Source organism: Phycodurus eques, chromosome 2 (genome assembly GCF_024500275.1).
Source record: "Phycodurus eques isolate BA_2022a chromosome 2, UOR_Pequ_1.1, whole genome shotgun sequence".
NCBI lineage: Eukaryota > Metazoa > Chordata > Actinopteri > Syngnathiformes > Syngnathidae > Phycodurus > Phycodurus eques.
The window spans coordinates 28,006,447-28,020,249 of record NC_084526.1 but is presented as its reverse complement, the minus strand read 5'-3'; the positions used below and the strand labels follow the sequence as shown (position 1 = coordinate 28,020,249).

At 40.0% G+C, this 13,803-nt stretch overlaps 1 protein-coding gene across 2 annotated transcripts; it reads right to left on the bottom strand.

Annotated features, from left to right (window-relative positions):
* Nucleotides 1-531: 531 nt before the first annotated feature.
* On the bottom strand, nucleotides 532-9,068 carry grtp1a (growth hormone regulated TBC protein 1a). 2 transcript variants are annotated; one of them, XM_061670193.1, is made up of 8 exons: nucleotides 8,539-9,068; nucleotides 5,602-5,753; nucleotides 5,368-5,526; nucleotides 5,117-5,241; nucleotides 4,503-4,599; nucleotides 4,226-4,398; nucleotides 1,098-1,283; nucleotides 532-1,023 (listed from the first exon to the last, which is right to left on the bottom strand). In XM_061670193.1, the coding sequence occupies exons 1-8, from the start codon at nucleotides 8,595-8,597 to the stop codon at nucleotides 928-930; spliced, it is 1,047 nt and encodes a 348-aa protein (XP_061526177.1). In that variant the 5' UTR covers nucleotides 8,598-9,068; the 3' UTR covers nucleotides 532-927. The 2 variants fall into 2 exon arrangements, with proteins under 2 accessions (XP_061526177.1, XP_061526178.1); XM_061670194.1 differs by lacking the exon at nucleotides 8,539-9,068 and adding an exon at nucleotides 6,322-6,475.
* Between the last annotated feature and the right edge of the window lie 4,735 nt (nucleotides 9,069-13,803).

Genomic DNA, 13,803 nt, shown 5'->3' with positions numbered 1-13,803 from the left:
AGGAGTCGCTTCGTAAGAAGCATTTCAAGGTCCTGGAGTGGCCTAGCCAGTCTCCAGATCTCAACCCCATAGAAAATCTTTGGAGGGAGTTGAAAGTCTGTGTTGCGCAGCAGCAGCCCCAAAACATCACTGCTCTGGAGGAGATCTGCATGGAGGAATGGGCCAAAATACCAGCAGCAGTGTGTGAAAACTTAAAGAAAACGTTTGACCTCTGTCATTGCCAACAAAGGGTATATAACAAAGAATTGAGATGAACTTTTGTTATTGACCAAATACCTATTTTCCACCATAATTTGCTCATAAATTATTTAAAAATCAGACAATGTGATTTTCTGGATTTTTTTAAATTATTTTTTTCTCCCTCATTTTGTCTCATAGGTGAGGTATACCTATGATGAAAATTACAGGCCTCTCTCACCTTTTTAAGTGGGAGAACTTGCACAATTGGTGGCTGACTAAATACTTTTTTTACCCCACTGTATCTGGATTGAGAATCAGACACAGAACAACATAGACACACCAGTCCTGGAATCACATAAGCAGGAGTGTTATATTTTGGTCAGATAGAGGTGAACAAGACATAGGCCACATGAAATGTAAGATCCTGAAATTCACATTTTACAATTCACAATAATGTTGCACACTTTGTGCCAGTTAACATTTCATCCACCCCAAAAAAATGTGGATGACAAAAAAAATACATTGGTCCTGTCAGTTGGCTGTGCTTACAGTAAATGCTAACATAAAGAAGAAACTTTAAACTCTAAACAAACTGTTGTGATTGTGTTACTATCACATAGCTATAAATATCACGATCATATTTTTACATTTAGGTTTTAACAGAAGTGAATTGGTGTTAAAGACAAGACATGGAGTTGTTTGGTCCTTCGTCCAGTGCAATATTTAAAGAGCATGAGAAAAAAATAATCATTTTGTCTCCTCAGAAATGATACGTGCTCGACACGCTGCTCTGAGTTTAGTCAACGTTGCAATGGAGAGACTTCCAGGTTCAGTGAAGATTTTCTAGGATAGGATAAACTGGATGAAAGGATGTAGCTAACTTCGGTGCAATTGGCTTTCTCTCCACCTCGTCTTACCTGCATGAAAGGGTGGCATTCCTCCACAAATGGTCCACGTGTGATCTGTTTGAAGATTTGGCATATGTCTGGCAGGGACTGGGCTTGTTCAATTAGAACTCTGTGGTGATGAATCAGTGTCAGTGCAACACGGAACAGGATTTTCGAGCCCTCATAGAACAGGCAATCCCAAATTCTTAGAACTGTCTGCAATAGAAGAAGGTCATTGAGAGCATCCAGGTGGTTATAAAATAGGAATACTGACAGCTTAGATGCAGTGTATTATGAATTAAACAAGGAATAATTATTTTTAAAAATAAATTAATTAATAAATAAAAATTGAAAATTCAGATTTTGATCAAAACAGATTGGTGCATGCCTTTATTGCTATACGTGATTACCAAGCATGGCTCCCAGCAATAAGATCTGTCCCTCACAAGTCCTTTATGTGTGAATGTGCTTTCTCAAATGGATCTGTTTTGCTTTACAGCTTGAAGGCAGAATAAACTGTGAACACGACTTTCAGATGCTCTTTGCTTCCTGCTACCGCCATTGTGATGAGTGTTAGCGAAAGAACGATGTTTTTTTCACGGCCGATGCCCATTTTTAGTAGTAAAAGAAGCCGAAATAACCAATATTTGGCTCCCATGTTCATTTGCAGTAAAGGGGAAAATATTGGTGTCAAAATTTTGAATAATAAAAAGTCAACACTTTTCTTCATTTAAATGGCTTTAAACATATGTTTATGAAACCGCTTTTCAGATTTGCAACAAAGTCTTTGTTTTTAATTTCTTAGACAATAGACATCTTTGTTTGAAAATTCTAACAAAAAGTGCAGGGAACTCCCAGGCTCAGCAGCATGGCTTATATTTACAGGGGTATCAAACTCCTTTTAAAAATTTATTATTATTATTATATTTTTTATTTATTTTTAAATCAGGCCACATTGTAGGTATGGTTTCCCTCGGAGGACTGTTATGACTGAACTAGGAATGGGGTGGGATTGGGCCAATACTGGTCTTATTTCAAGGTATAGGGTACCGTAATTTCTCGTGTATAATGCGCACCCATGTATAGTACGCACCCCCAAAGTTGACCTCAAATTTCTGGAAAACCCTTCTACCGATGTACAAGGCATTTTTAAAATTCATGCTTTTACTTCTACCCATATGATTAAAACAAAGTATTATCAGTATTTTGTTAGATTTTTCAAATGATTATTCTAAAGTTAAGCACTTTATTTGAACACATAATACTTGCTTTTTTATTTACTTGCTCTTATTTTGAAATTCACAGCCCTACTTTTATTAAGGAAATTGAGAAAACACACAGTTGTGCTCATTTGTTTGATTCCCCAGGCAGAATTTGTAAGATGGGGACAATTCTTTAAAGAAAATATGAAGGGCCAGTCGAAACATTTAATTTGATTTTAATGGGATTCAAATTAAACTGTCAAGCATTTCAGAAAAGCACTATCATTAAACAAGACATAACCATGAAGAAATTAATGATGGTTGTTGTTCAGTCGGCGACACGGTGGACGACTGGTTAGAGCGTCTGCCTCACAGTTCTGAGGACCGGGGTTCAATCCCCAGCCCCGCCTGTGTGGAGTTTGCATGTTCTCCCCGTGCCTGCGTGGGTTTTCTCCCGGCACTCCCACATCCCAAAAACATGTATGGTAGGTTAATTGACAACTCTAAATTGCCCGTAGGTGTGAATGTGTGAATGGTTGTTTGTTTGTATGTGCCCTGCGATTGGCTGGCAACCAGTTCAAGGTGTACCCTGCCTCCTGCCCAATGATAGCTGGGATAGGCTCCAGCACGCCCGCGACCCTAGTGAGGAGAAGCGGATCAGAAAATGGATGGATGGATGTTGTTCAGTCATCAGTCGTATTTTAAAAAACAATATTTATATGCATGTAAACGTATGAGCACAACTGTACATATATCCCTGTCATGTTGGAATGAAAGTGTAGGCTACACCTTTTTCATAACCACTAGGTGGCGGTGGCATATTGGAATGAAGGTGTACAGCTTTTTCATAACCTCTAGATGGCGGCATACATTTATAAAATTTAAAAGTTTTTCACATTTTCCCCTATACCCATGTGTAATGCGCACTATTGACTTTTGACAATTTTTTGGGGGAAAATACGCATTATACAAAATAAATTACGGTGCTCAAGATGGCTGCCGATACCAGCCACCGATACTTAAGTTGGTGCTACACTGCGATCGTTTGACACATTGGTGACTGATCATGTGGGTCAGAAATATCCTTCTGCACAATTATCTGTCATTGTGTTTATTGAAATTTTATGAATCAAAAGTACCAGTGGTATGTGTATGGGTAAGTACTCAAGAGTGAATACTTGTACTGGTATCGGTCTGAAGATAATATGGTACTGAACATGCCTACTGTGAACCCATATACAGTGCTGTGAAAAAGTATTGGCCCCCTTCTCAAACTCTTATATTTTTGTATAGTTTTGCCACTTTCTTTAAGATCATCAAACAAATGTAAATATTAGACAAATATAACCCAAGTGAACTTAAAATGCTGTTTTTAAATGGTTATTTCATGTATTAAGGAAAAAAATATGTTCAAAGTTACCTGGACCTGTGTGAAATTGTAATGGCTCCCTAAACCTAATAACTGGTTGGCCATCCTCACCAGCAACAACTGAAATCAAGTGTTTTCTATAACTGGCAATGAATCCAGACTGACAGATGTCAATTACTTTATTTCTCAACTGTTCTGGAATTTCTGATCCTGTCATTTTGTTGTGATGAAATGGGCGGTCTGGTGGGAACCCCCCAGATGTCGTAATTTGTTGGTGTGGCCCGCTGGTATACTCCAAATTCATTATGTGGCCCTAGGTGCAATTAGAGTATGAGACCCCTGTTATAGACTATATAGCTATTATGAAACAAACCCTGCCATTTTGTGTTAGGAACACAAAATTCACTAACAATTAGAACGGTGAATTGCAAAAAATCTGTAGCTTTAAGAAAATAAATAAATAAATAACCGCATATTTAAATTCAGTACCACAAAAATATTCCCAGTGTTGTTGTTAATAATAATAATATTACAAATGTAAAACTGAGTGAGATATACAGTATCACAAGACTTAACTAGCACCTCACCTCCACAGGCAGAATGTCTATGAAGAGACAGATGAACCATCGAGACACCACAAGAGTCCACATGACGTTATTATCCACCATGGCCTTCCACACTCTGGGGGACTTGACTCTCACCAGCTCCCCCAAAACCTCCTGATCTATCTTCAAGCCGACCATGCCTGGGCTGTAGTAGTCTGCCATCAGATGTGCACATCACTCAGGAGGCAATAGCAATAGTAACACACACACCCTTTCAAGAACACTGTGACAAATACAGTAGATAACGACAACTGCACACCTGGTAAGATTCTGCCAAGGAGTGCATCCATCAGCCAGAAAGACCTTTCTTCATCTTTTGTGACGATAAGCAAATAGCCAGCTATAAAATTCATGCCCTGAGACAAAATCAAAGACCATTGACACAACCAAATAACAACTCTGTATAATCCATATGAGAGACAAGTGGACATGAAGAAACCTGGAATGCACATTTGCAATGCAAACAAATGCTACTATGGTGTGTTGGAAGACATTTCAATTTTAAATGCAGTACATACAAAACAATGACACAGACACAACGCATGTAAATGGATATACTGTATCAAGCTATGATGTGAATGAATACATTTTGATGAGTTTCTGTGATAGACTGCGTTACCTCACTCTTTATTGAACATTGCTAAGTTGTGCTGTACAGTATATTGCATTATAGGCTAGTTTCCTTGAGCCTTCAGAGCCTCTAACAGTACACTGGATGAGATGCTAACACAATTGCTTTAAATCAAGTTTACATTATCAGTAAAAAATATATTTTTTTTAAAAAGTGCTGGTTGTCAAAAATGTTTTAGCAGAAATGTCAAAAATCCATAGGATTTAAATATTGTAGTGCAAATTTTGTGTTTTCTATATTACCTGACAATAACCCACAGCAGCATTGTGGTGAGCATAAGCCCGCAGCACATTGTACAAAGCCTTCTGCTGACAAGGGTTAGATGTCTTCCGAAACTGCACATTATCAGGAAATGTTCTGTTTAAGTCTAAAATAAATAAATAAAAAAAAGACACATGCAAGAGCAGTCAGTAGCGCAAAGACCTCCACCAAGACAGAATGAATCAGGGCTCTACATGCGGTTTAGCATGAATAAAAATCACTACAGGCCAACCTATGCAGATGGTCTCCACCAGTTTGGGGTCATGCTGGGCTTCAAGTAGGGCCTGGTAGTAGCCTGGGTTCTTCTCAAACTGTTCTTGAGCTCCACTAGCCGCCATCCAGATCATAGCCCGATGCTCATTGGGTACCCCCTTACGTATATAACGCTTTACTTAAGTGGAAGGAAAATGGAAGTTTACTGTGTGCAGGAAAAGCTTGTTGTGACACTTGCACATTTCGCACTCACATTTTACATTCCTCTGCACCTTGCGTTTGCTCTTCAGTAATTTGGACCATTTGATGGACCTCTGAGTGAGCACAACAAGATACTCAGACATCAGCTCTTCATATGATTCATAGTCAAAGTCCTCTGGATGCTCAAAGCCATATGGATCCACTCTGTGTGATGAATTAAGATTATTAGTTCGAATAATGGGTAGGTTAATTGACAACTCTAAATTGTCTGTAAGTGTGAATGTGAGTGCGAATGGCTGTTTGTTTTCAATGTGCCCTGCGATTGGCTGGCAACCAGTTCAGGGTGTACCCCGCCTCCTGCCCGATGATAGCTGGGATAGGCTCCAGCATGCCCGCGACCCTAGTGAGGAGAAGCGGCTCAGAAAATGGATGGATGGATGGACTTTGAATAATGTTCGTGGTATTCTAGGAGCAGTGAAGTAGTTTATGTTTGTCCTTAACATTGGTGTGGAGTCAGGGCCTTCAAGGCCTTATCTGAATTCAAAAGCACTAACCTAAATTTACAACTTAATTTAAGTATTCATTACTTATTATTCATAGTTATTATAGTATATATCATTTAACAAAAAATATATAATTAGATATATATTGTGAGGATAAGCGCCTCAGAAAATGGACGGATGGATGGATGGATAATATATATTAGCCGGCGATGGATGGATAATATATATTATCCGGCACAGTGGACGACTGGTTAGCACATATGCCTCACAGTTCTGGGGACTGGGGTTCAAATCCCGGCCCCGCCTCCGTGGAGTTTGCATGTTCTCCCCGTGCCAGGGTGGGCTTTCTCCGGGTACTCCGGTTTCCTCCCACATTGAGCCAGGCCCATCTCCACCTGCACCTGATGGCTTTACCACATGAATAGGATCCTCGTCTTTAAGCACTCTCATTCTGGAAAAGAATTGACTAAAATAATCGTCTGTTTCACTATGACCAACTTCAAATGCTAATCCCAAATGCATCCTCCAGGAAAATATTAAGTACAATAGTTTTCTGTTTTTATTGGCCATTTCTGAATTTGAAGTTAGTTCATTCTGTGTTGTGACAGTAATCCCGAACATCGCTCCGTCGCTTAATACATTTAACATTAACGATTCACGTAAATGGCCTATTTTGAGTTCGAAACGGCAAATTTCGCCGAAAGGTGACTGATTTGCATGTGCCGTATTTTCGCGACCATAAGGCGCACCGTATAAAAAGGTGCAGTCTCAGTTATGGGGTCTATTTCTACATTTAACACATACATAAGACGCACCGTATGATTGGGTGCAGGCATGGTAAAACATAACGCTAGCTTAAAACATACGGTAGCATGCATGCACACTAAAAGGCAGTTTTTAAAAAGGCAGAGGGAGCAAAACTGAGTTCGGCTGTACTTTATTTAAGTGTTTAACCATGTAAATAGTGAGTTCGGTTGTACTTTATTGAAGCATTTAACAATGTACTCACATATTTTTTTTTATCAATCCTCATCCATAAATCCATCAAAGTCCTCATCTTCTGTATCAGAAATGAACAGTTGGGCAATTTCGCCATCAAACATGGCGGGTTCCCTCTCGTCATTGTTGGAGTCAGTCTCGTTGCCGGGGGGCTGTTCAGCAATGATGCTGGCTTTCGCGAAAGCTCGGACAACAGTCTAAGCAGATACCTTAGCCCAGGCATCCACTTGCGAACCATTGATTCGTTGATCTTGAATTCTCTCGCGGCTGCTCGATTCCCATGTTCCTCCGCGTAAGTGATAGCTTGCAGTTTAAACTGTGCTTTGTAAGCGTGTCTCTTCGTATGTGCCATTTTCGGGGGTCCTTAGCCAATATATACCTACTGGGGGCGTGCCTTTAGCGTCCTCTTTCACGCGCACCCTTCCCCCTTTAACGCCCGCATGCTGTCCTCAGTCACATCCGCCTTTCCTCTATATAAGCAGCGTGTCGGCGGGAAATTCTCCCAGTCAGACAAGCGGAGCGCTCATCAAAGTCACAACAATATTTACAGATTTTGGAACTCGGTGCACACACGAGGCGCGCCGCATTATAAGACGCCCCGTCCATTTTGGAGAAAATTGAAGACTTTTAAGTGCGCCTTATGGTCGTGAAAATACGGTATGTTCAATATATGTGCTGCTCAAGTGTTTTAATTTCCACTTCGTAAGGGATATGGAAAAACACAAAAATATTTCAATTAACATTTGAGGCATTGTCAAGTATTACCCACTTAACCAGAGTGGATTTGATTGGCATAATGCTTTATGTCTGTCCCATTACCTCCTAAATATACTGTGCTACAGTGAGAGTGGATGGCTCAAAACAGTGTCTTTAAGATGATTAGGTAACATGATAAGCTTTCTTAAACCTTTAACAAGAGTCAATACTTGTCTGTAGGAAAGAAGTCTTGTAAGTTTACATATATGTAAGTTTTGAATACATTCAAGCACATGTTCATGTCACCTGACAAGATGTAAAAGACAAAATTGTATTTAAATGTCATAAGTGTGTAAATTAGGTCATAACAAAGTCCTTATTGCCAAAACAATGGCAAGGTTTCGGTGAAGCAGGTCACAGTCAATCCGGTTGAATATGTTGGGAAAGGAAGTTATTGCCCTTGCAGTAAAAAGATAAATAAATACTTCAAACTGCAATAAACAATTTGTGACGAATGCTTTTCTTACATGGTGAATGGAAACAGAATTCTGTATCAGATCTGATTCAAATGTTCACATATGCCTGTTGTGTCTCGTGCTTTTTCCGTCATTTATTCCGCGGCGTGTTGTACAAGTCATGGTTCAGCAAAAAGGTTCCCAAAGAAGAATTTCCCAAAGTTTGGTAAGGTTACCATTACGACAGGTAAGAGTTTATACGGCAGCCCAGTGAACATTGCATAGCAAGTTTTCACGAACGTGAAAATGTGTTCGGTTGATTAACTAGCACGTTACCTGTCCACTCTGTCTTTGGCTGTGTGGCTGGACGAGCTCGTCGTCTCGTTGTTCTCCATTCCCTCTCCTTTCCTCACGGTGGATCCTTGTTTATTCTGCGTCTTTCACAGCAGAGATATTTCCAGAGTGCGTTCGATCCAACGCTTCACTTTCTTCACTTTCTGGGATATATAATTTTGTTTTCTTCCCACGAACGAGGGTCTCTTGTACGGGGGGGTTACACGCTATTCTTAACAATGGGAAACAGAGTTTCATTCATTCCTGGTTTCCTTTATTCACCTTTATATCTGTTGAACAGATTCCCAGTCCGCCATTGTGCCTGCCATATGGAGAGAACTTTAAGTTTGACTCTGAGCGCCATTCACATGCACCTGCTGCTTGCTTCCTCACTAACTCGGAATATTACCGATCCCGCCAAAGACATCGAATGACGAACGCAACCCGTACATTAATACAGGAAGTTGGCTGTCCGGCTATCCCAGCGAAAGATCTGCTTTAAGATACGACGGGAGAAGTCCGTGGAAGGGAGGTTTCTCATTCGCACGTCAATCAGATCTCATGGTGCCTTCAAACAAATCAGGTAACATCCTAAACTGTCTCCCAACATTATCAATGCTGTCACTTTAGTCCGTGTCAACAAGTTAGTAGCTGCTTATTTTACTCTAGATGCTAACATTGCCTTTAGTTAATTAGTACGGCATGAATTGCCTCTTTTAACGTGATGATACACTCGCTGTGTGTGGCTTTAAAACCAAAAACAACAAAATTTTAAAGCATCACACTTCATATTAATATCAGTTACACACTCTGAACTCACATAATCTCTGGAGTAATGATCTTCATAATGGTATTTGATTCTTTTAATCTTCTTATTTTCCTTTCGGTTTGTCCCGGTCGCCACAGCACCTCATCCTTTTCCATGTAAGCCGATCTCCTGCATCCTCCACTCGAACACCAACTGCCCTCACGACATCAATCAACCTTCTCTTTGGTCTTCCTTTAGCTCTCTTGCCTGGCAGCTCCATCCTCATCACCCTTCTACCAATATACTCACTATTTCTCCTCTGGATGTGTCCAAACCATCGAATTCTGCTCTCTCTAACTTTGTCTCCAAAACATCGAACCTTGGCTGTCACTCCGATGAGCTAATTTCAAATTGTATCCCACCTAGTCACTCCGAGAGCGAACCTCAACAACTTCATTTCTGCCACCTCCAGCTCTGCTTCCCGTTGTCTCTTCAGTGCCACTGTCTCTAATCCGTGCATCATGGCTGGCCTCACCAGTTTTATAAACTTTGCCCTTCATCCTAGCAGAGACTCTTCTGTCACATAACACACCTGACACCTTCCTCCACCCGTTCCAACCTGCTTGGACGCGTTTCTTTACTTCCTGACCACACTCACCATTGTTCTGGATGGTTGACCCCAAGTATTTAAAGTCCTCCACCCTTGCTATCTCTTCTCCCTGTAGCCTCACTCTTCACCCACCACCCCTCTCATTCATGCACATATATTCTGTCTTACTTTGGCTCATCTTCATTTCTTTGCTTTCCAGTGCATGCCTCCATCTTTCTAACTGTTCCTCCACCTTCTCCATGCTTTCACTACAGATCACAATGTCTTCTGCAAACATCATGGTCCACGGGGATTCCAGTCTAACCTCATCTGTCAGCCTATCCATCACCACTGCAAACAGGAAGGGGCTCAGGGCTGATCCCTGATGCAGCCCCACCGCCACCTTAAATTCGTCTGTCACACCTACAGCACACCTCACCACTGTTCTGCTTCCCTCGTACATGTCCTTGTATTATTCTAACATACTTCTCTGCCACTCCAGACCTCCGCATGCAGTACCACAGTTCCTCTCTGGGTACTCTGTCATAGGCTTCTCTAGATCTACAAAGACACAATGTAGCTCCCTCTGACCTTCTCTGTACTTTTCCATCAACATCCTCAAGGCAAATAATGCATCTGTGGTACTCATTCTAGGTATGAAACCACACTGTAGCTCGAAAATACTCACTTCTGTCCTGTATCTAGCTCCACTACTCTTCCCTATAACTTCATTGTGTTACTCATCAACTTTATTCCACTATAGTTCCCACAGCTCTGCACATCACCCTTGTTCTTAAAAATGGGAACCAGCACACTTTTCCATCCTTCCCATTTCTATCCCTCTGTCTGGCCAACCTGTATAGATCCTTTTCTTCTTCTTTAGTGTCCAACCTGGCATACATATCATCATATGCCTCTTATTTGGCCTTTGCCACCTCTACCTTTGCCCTATGCAGCATCTCAATGTATTCCTTTCGCCTCTCCTTGGTCCTCTCAGTGTCCCACTTCTTCTTTGCTAACCTTTTTCCTTGTATGATTTCCTGTACTGTGAGGTTCCACCACCAAGTCTCCTTCTCGCCTTTCCTGCCAGAAGATACACTAAGGACTCTCCTGCCTGCCTCTCTGATCACCTTGGCTGCACTGGTCCAGTCTTCTGGAATCTTCTTCTCCTGTCCACCGAGAGCCTGTCTCACCTCTTCCCGAAAAGCTGTACAACACTCGTCCTGTCTCAGCTTCCACCACATGGTTCTTTGCTCTGCCTTTGTCTTCCTAATCTTCCTCCCCACCACCAGTCATTTTACACACCACCATCCTATGCTGTCTAGCCACACTCTCCCCTACCACTACTTTACAGTCGGTAACCTCCTTCAGATTACATCGTCTGCACAAGATGTAATCCACCTTTGTGCTTCTACCTCCGCTTTTGTAGGTCACCCTATGTTCCCGCCTCTTCTGGGAAAAAAAGTGTTCACGACAGCCTTTTACATCATTTTCGCAAAGTCTACCACCATCTGTCCCTCCAAGTTCCTTTTATGGATGCCGTACTTACCCATTACTTCTTCATCACCCCTATTTCCTTCACCAACATGTCCATTACAATCTGCACCAATCACGACTCTCTCTCTGTCTGGGATGCTCAGAACTACTTCGTCTAGCTCCTTCCAGAATTTCTATTTCAACTCTAGGTCACATCCTACCTGTGGGGCATAGCCACTAATCACATTATATAAAATATCCTCAATTTCAAGTTTCAGCCTCATCACTCGATCTGATACTCTTTTCGCCGCAAAGACATTCTTAGCCAACTCTTCTTTTAAAATAACCCCAACTCCATTTCTCTTCCCATCTAAACCATGGTAAAATTATTTAAACCCCCAAACTTCTAGCCTTACTGCCTTTCCACCTGGTCTCCTGGACACACAATATATCAACCTTTCTCCTAATCATCATGTCAATGAACTTCTGAGATGTTCCTGTCATAGTCCCAACATTCAAAGTCCCCACATTCAGTTCTCGGCTCTGTGCTTTCCTCTTCTCTTTCTGCAGAAGAACCCACTTTCGGCAGAAAGAGAAGAGCAAATCACAGAGCTAATATGCTCTCCAAATGAAGGCAGTGTTGTTGCCCTTTTCAGTGCCTGGACCTCAGGTGGACTGTAAGTAAATACTGTGAGGCATCAAGGCTATTAGTAGCAACAACAACAAGTTGCCCACCATCGTTGTGGAATTTTCTTTTTTCAAAAATAAAAATATAAAATTTAATCAGCACTTCACACACCTCTAAAATCCTCCACCTCTAAAATAAATTCACACACACAAAAAAAAAACAGTTCCCTGAAAAGGAAATTTTTTTCTGACATGAAAAAGCAATTTCTCCAGAACCCATCATGCGATTTTCAAAATTCTTGGTTTGTTTTATTCAGATTAAAGTGGGCATTTCAATCAGACTCTGCATTTTGATTGACTGAAATTTTGGGGAAATCTTTTCATGTTGCTTCTATCAGCATAAAAGTCATTTTTGACTTTAATTTTTGTAATTCATTTTCATAAAACAAGAACAAAACACAAACTAATTTAAAAACCGGAAGAGTCCAGTTGCCTCGCTTCAACCTTTACGGATTACCCCAACCTGAATAACTGAGAATCTACATGGTCATAAAGAAAAAAACTTTTTTTTTTTATTTTGCTCCTATTTTTATGAACTGAATTCAGAGATATAATACTTTTTCTATGCACACAAAAGGCCCATTCCTCAAGTATTGTTCACAAATCTCTGAAGTAGTTCATTGCACGTCATTCATAACCTCAAAAATTGTATGTCGGTAACATCATAAACGGAGGACCAACTGTTTTTTTAATTTGATAGAATAATATTTATGAATAAAATAATTTTAATGATATTTCACGAAACAGAGTCCTCAGTTTTTGCAATGTGAGAGGAGTCCTCAGTTAACCTACCATGCAGGTTAACTGAGGACTCTAAATTGCCCATAGATTTTTGTGCACGTGAGTGTGAATGATTGTTTGTCTTTGTCTTGTTTGTCAAAATTGGGGACATATACACTTTTTTTTGTATACTGTATAGTATGCTGTCAAAAGTTGCAGTGAAAGTTAATTTTGTGGGGTCTGGCATGCATGAAAATTCTTTATGAATTTTTATTTCTCATTTGCAAAAATTGCATAGTATTGCTGATTTTATGTAGATTTAAAAAAATTCAAAATAAAACTGTTTGCAGTGCTTTCACTGCGTGTGATTTTTTTTTTTTTTTTTTTTAATTGGATCTCAAGGTTTTGAGTTTTAATTAAACAATACACCAAACAAAAAAAATCATCAATGACAACAATTATTTCAATAACTTGATCTTTAAAATACAATTTAATGATTTTATTTAATGATCACACAGCTCACAGGCTACACACAAACATAAGTTGAAAGTCACATTCAAATTGACGGCTAGGGGATATGACAAATAGAAAAAAATGGTAAAGAAAATTTCAATTGCTATTTTTTTAATTACGAAAAGGAAGTATTTTTTTTATGATTATTTGAAAATAAGTCATGTTATTGTTTTTCTTATTCAGTTGCCTTACCGCAAGTCATCAAAACAAAGTAGTATTAAATAAACAAATAAAAAGCCTATAATTTGACGTATGTATAATTTTCACCAATCTAGAAAGTAAAGGTATCAGTAAACCGTATGACTTTGGGTTTATATGTTTGTTTGACAGATGGGTCTCCATAGTTTATTGACGTATACTTTGGTCTCTGAGTTTTGTTGGTCATCGGTAATTGAATTTGAGCAGGTGACACTAGCACACTGAGAGTGGTATCAAATGGTTGACAACTCTGTGCTACTTGTGTATATATAATTTCTTCTGTTACTCTGTCTCCTTTAACTTCTTTATCCTGCTCCTGTTTTAGCTGAAATGTTCT

What these genes read in the sequence shown, in the direction of transcription:
- grtp1a (XM_061670193.1), bottom strand. Translation starts at nt 8,597, where the DNA reads ATGGAGAACAACGAGACGACGAGCTCGTCCAGCCACACAGCCAAAGAC. An exon ending in GCCAAAGACAGAGTGGACAG is followed by an intron (nt 5,754 to 8,538) that starts GTAACGTGCTAG and finishes TTCATCACACAG; the next exon opens with AGTGGATCCATATGGCTTTG. An exon ending in GGTGCAGAGGAATGTAAAAT is followed by an intron (nt 5,527 to 5,601) that starts GTGAGTGCGAAA and finishes CTTCCACTTAAG; the next exon opens with TAAAGCGTTATATACGTAAG.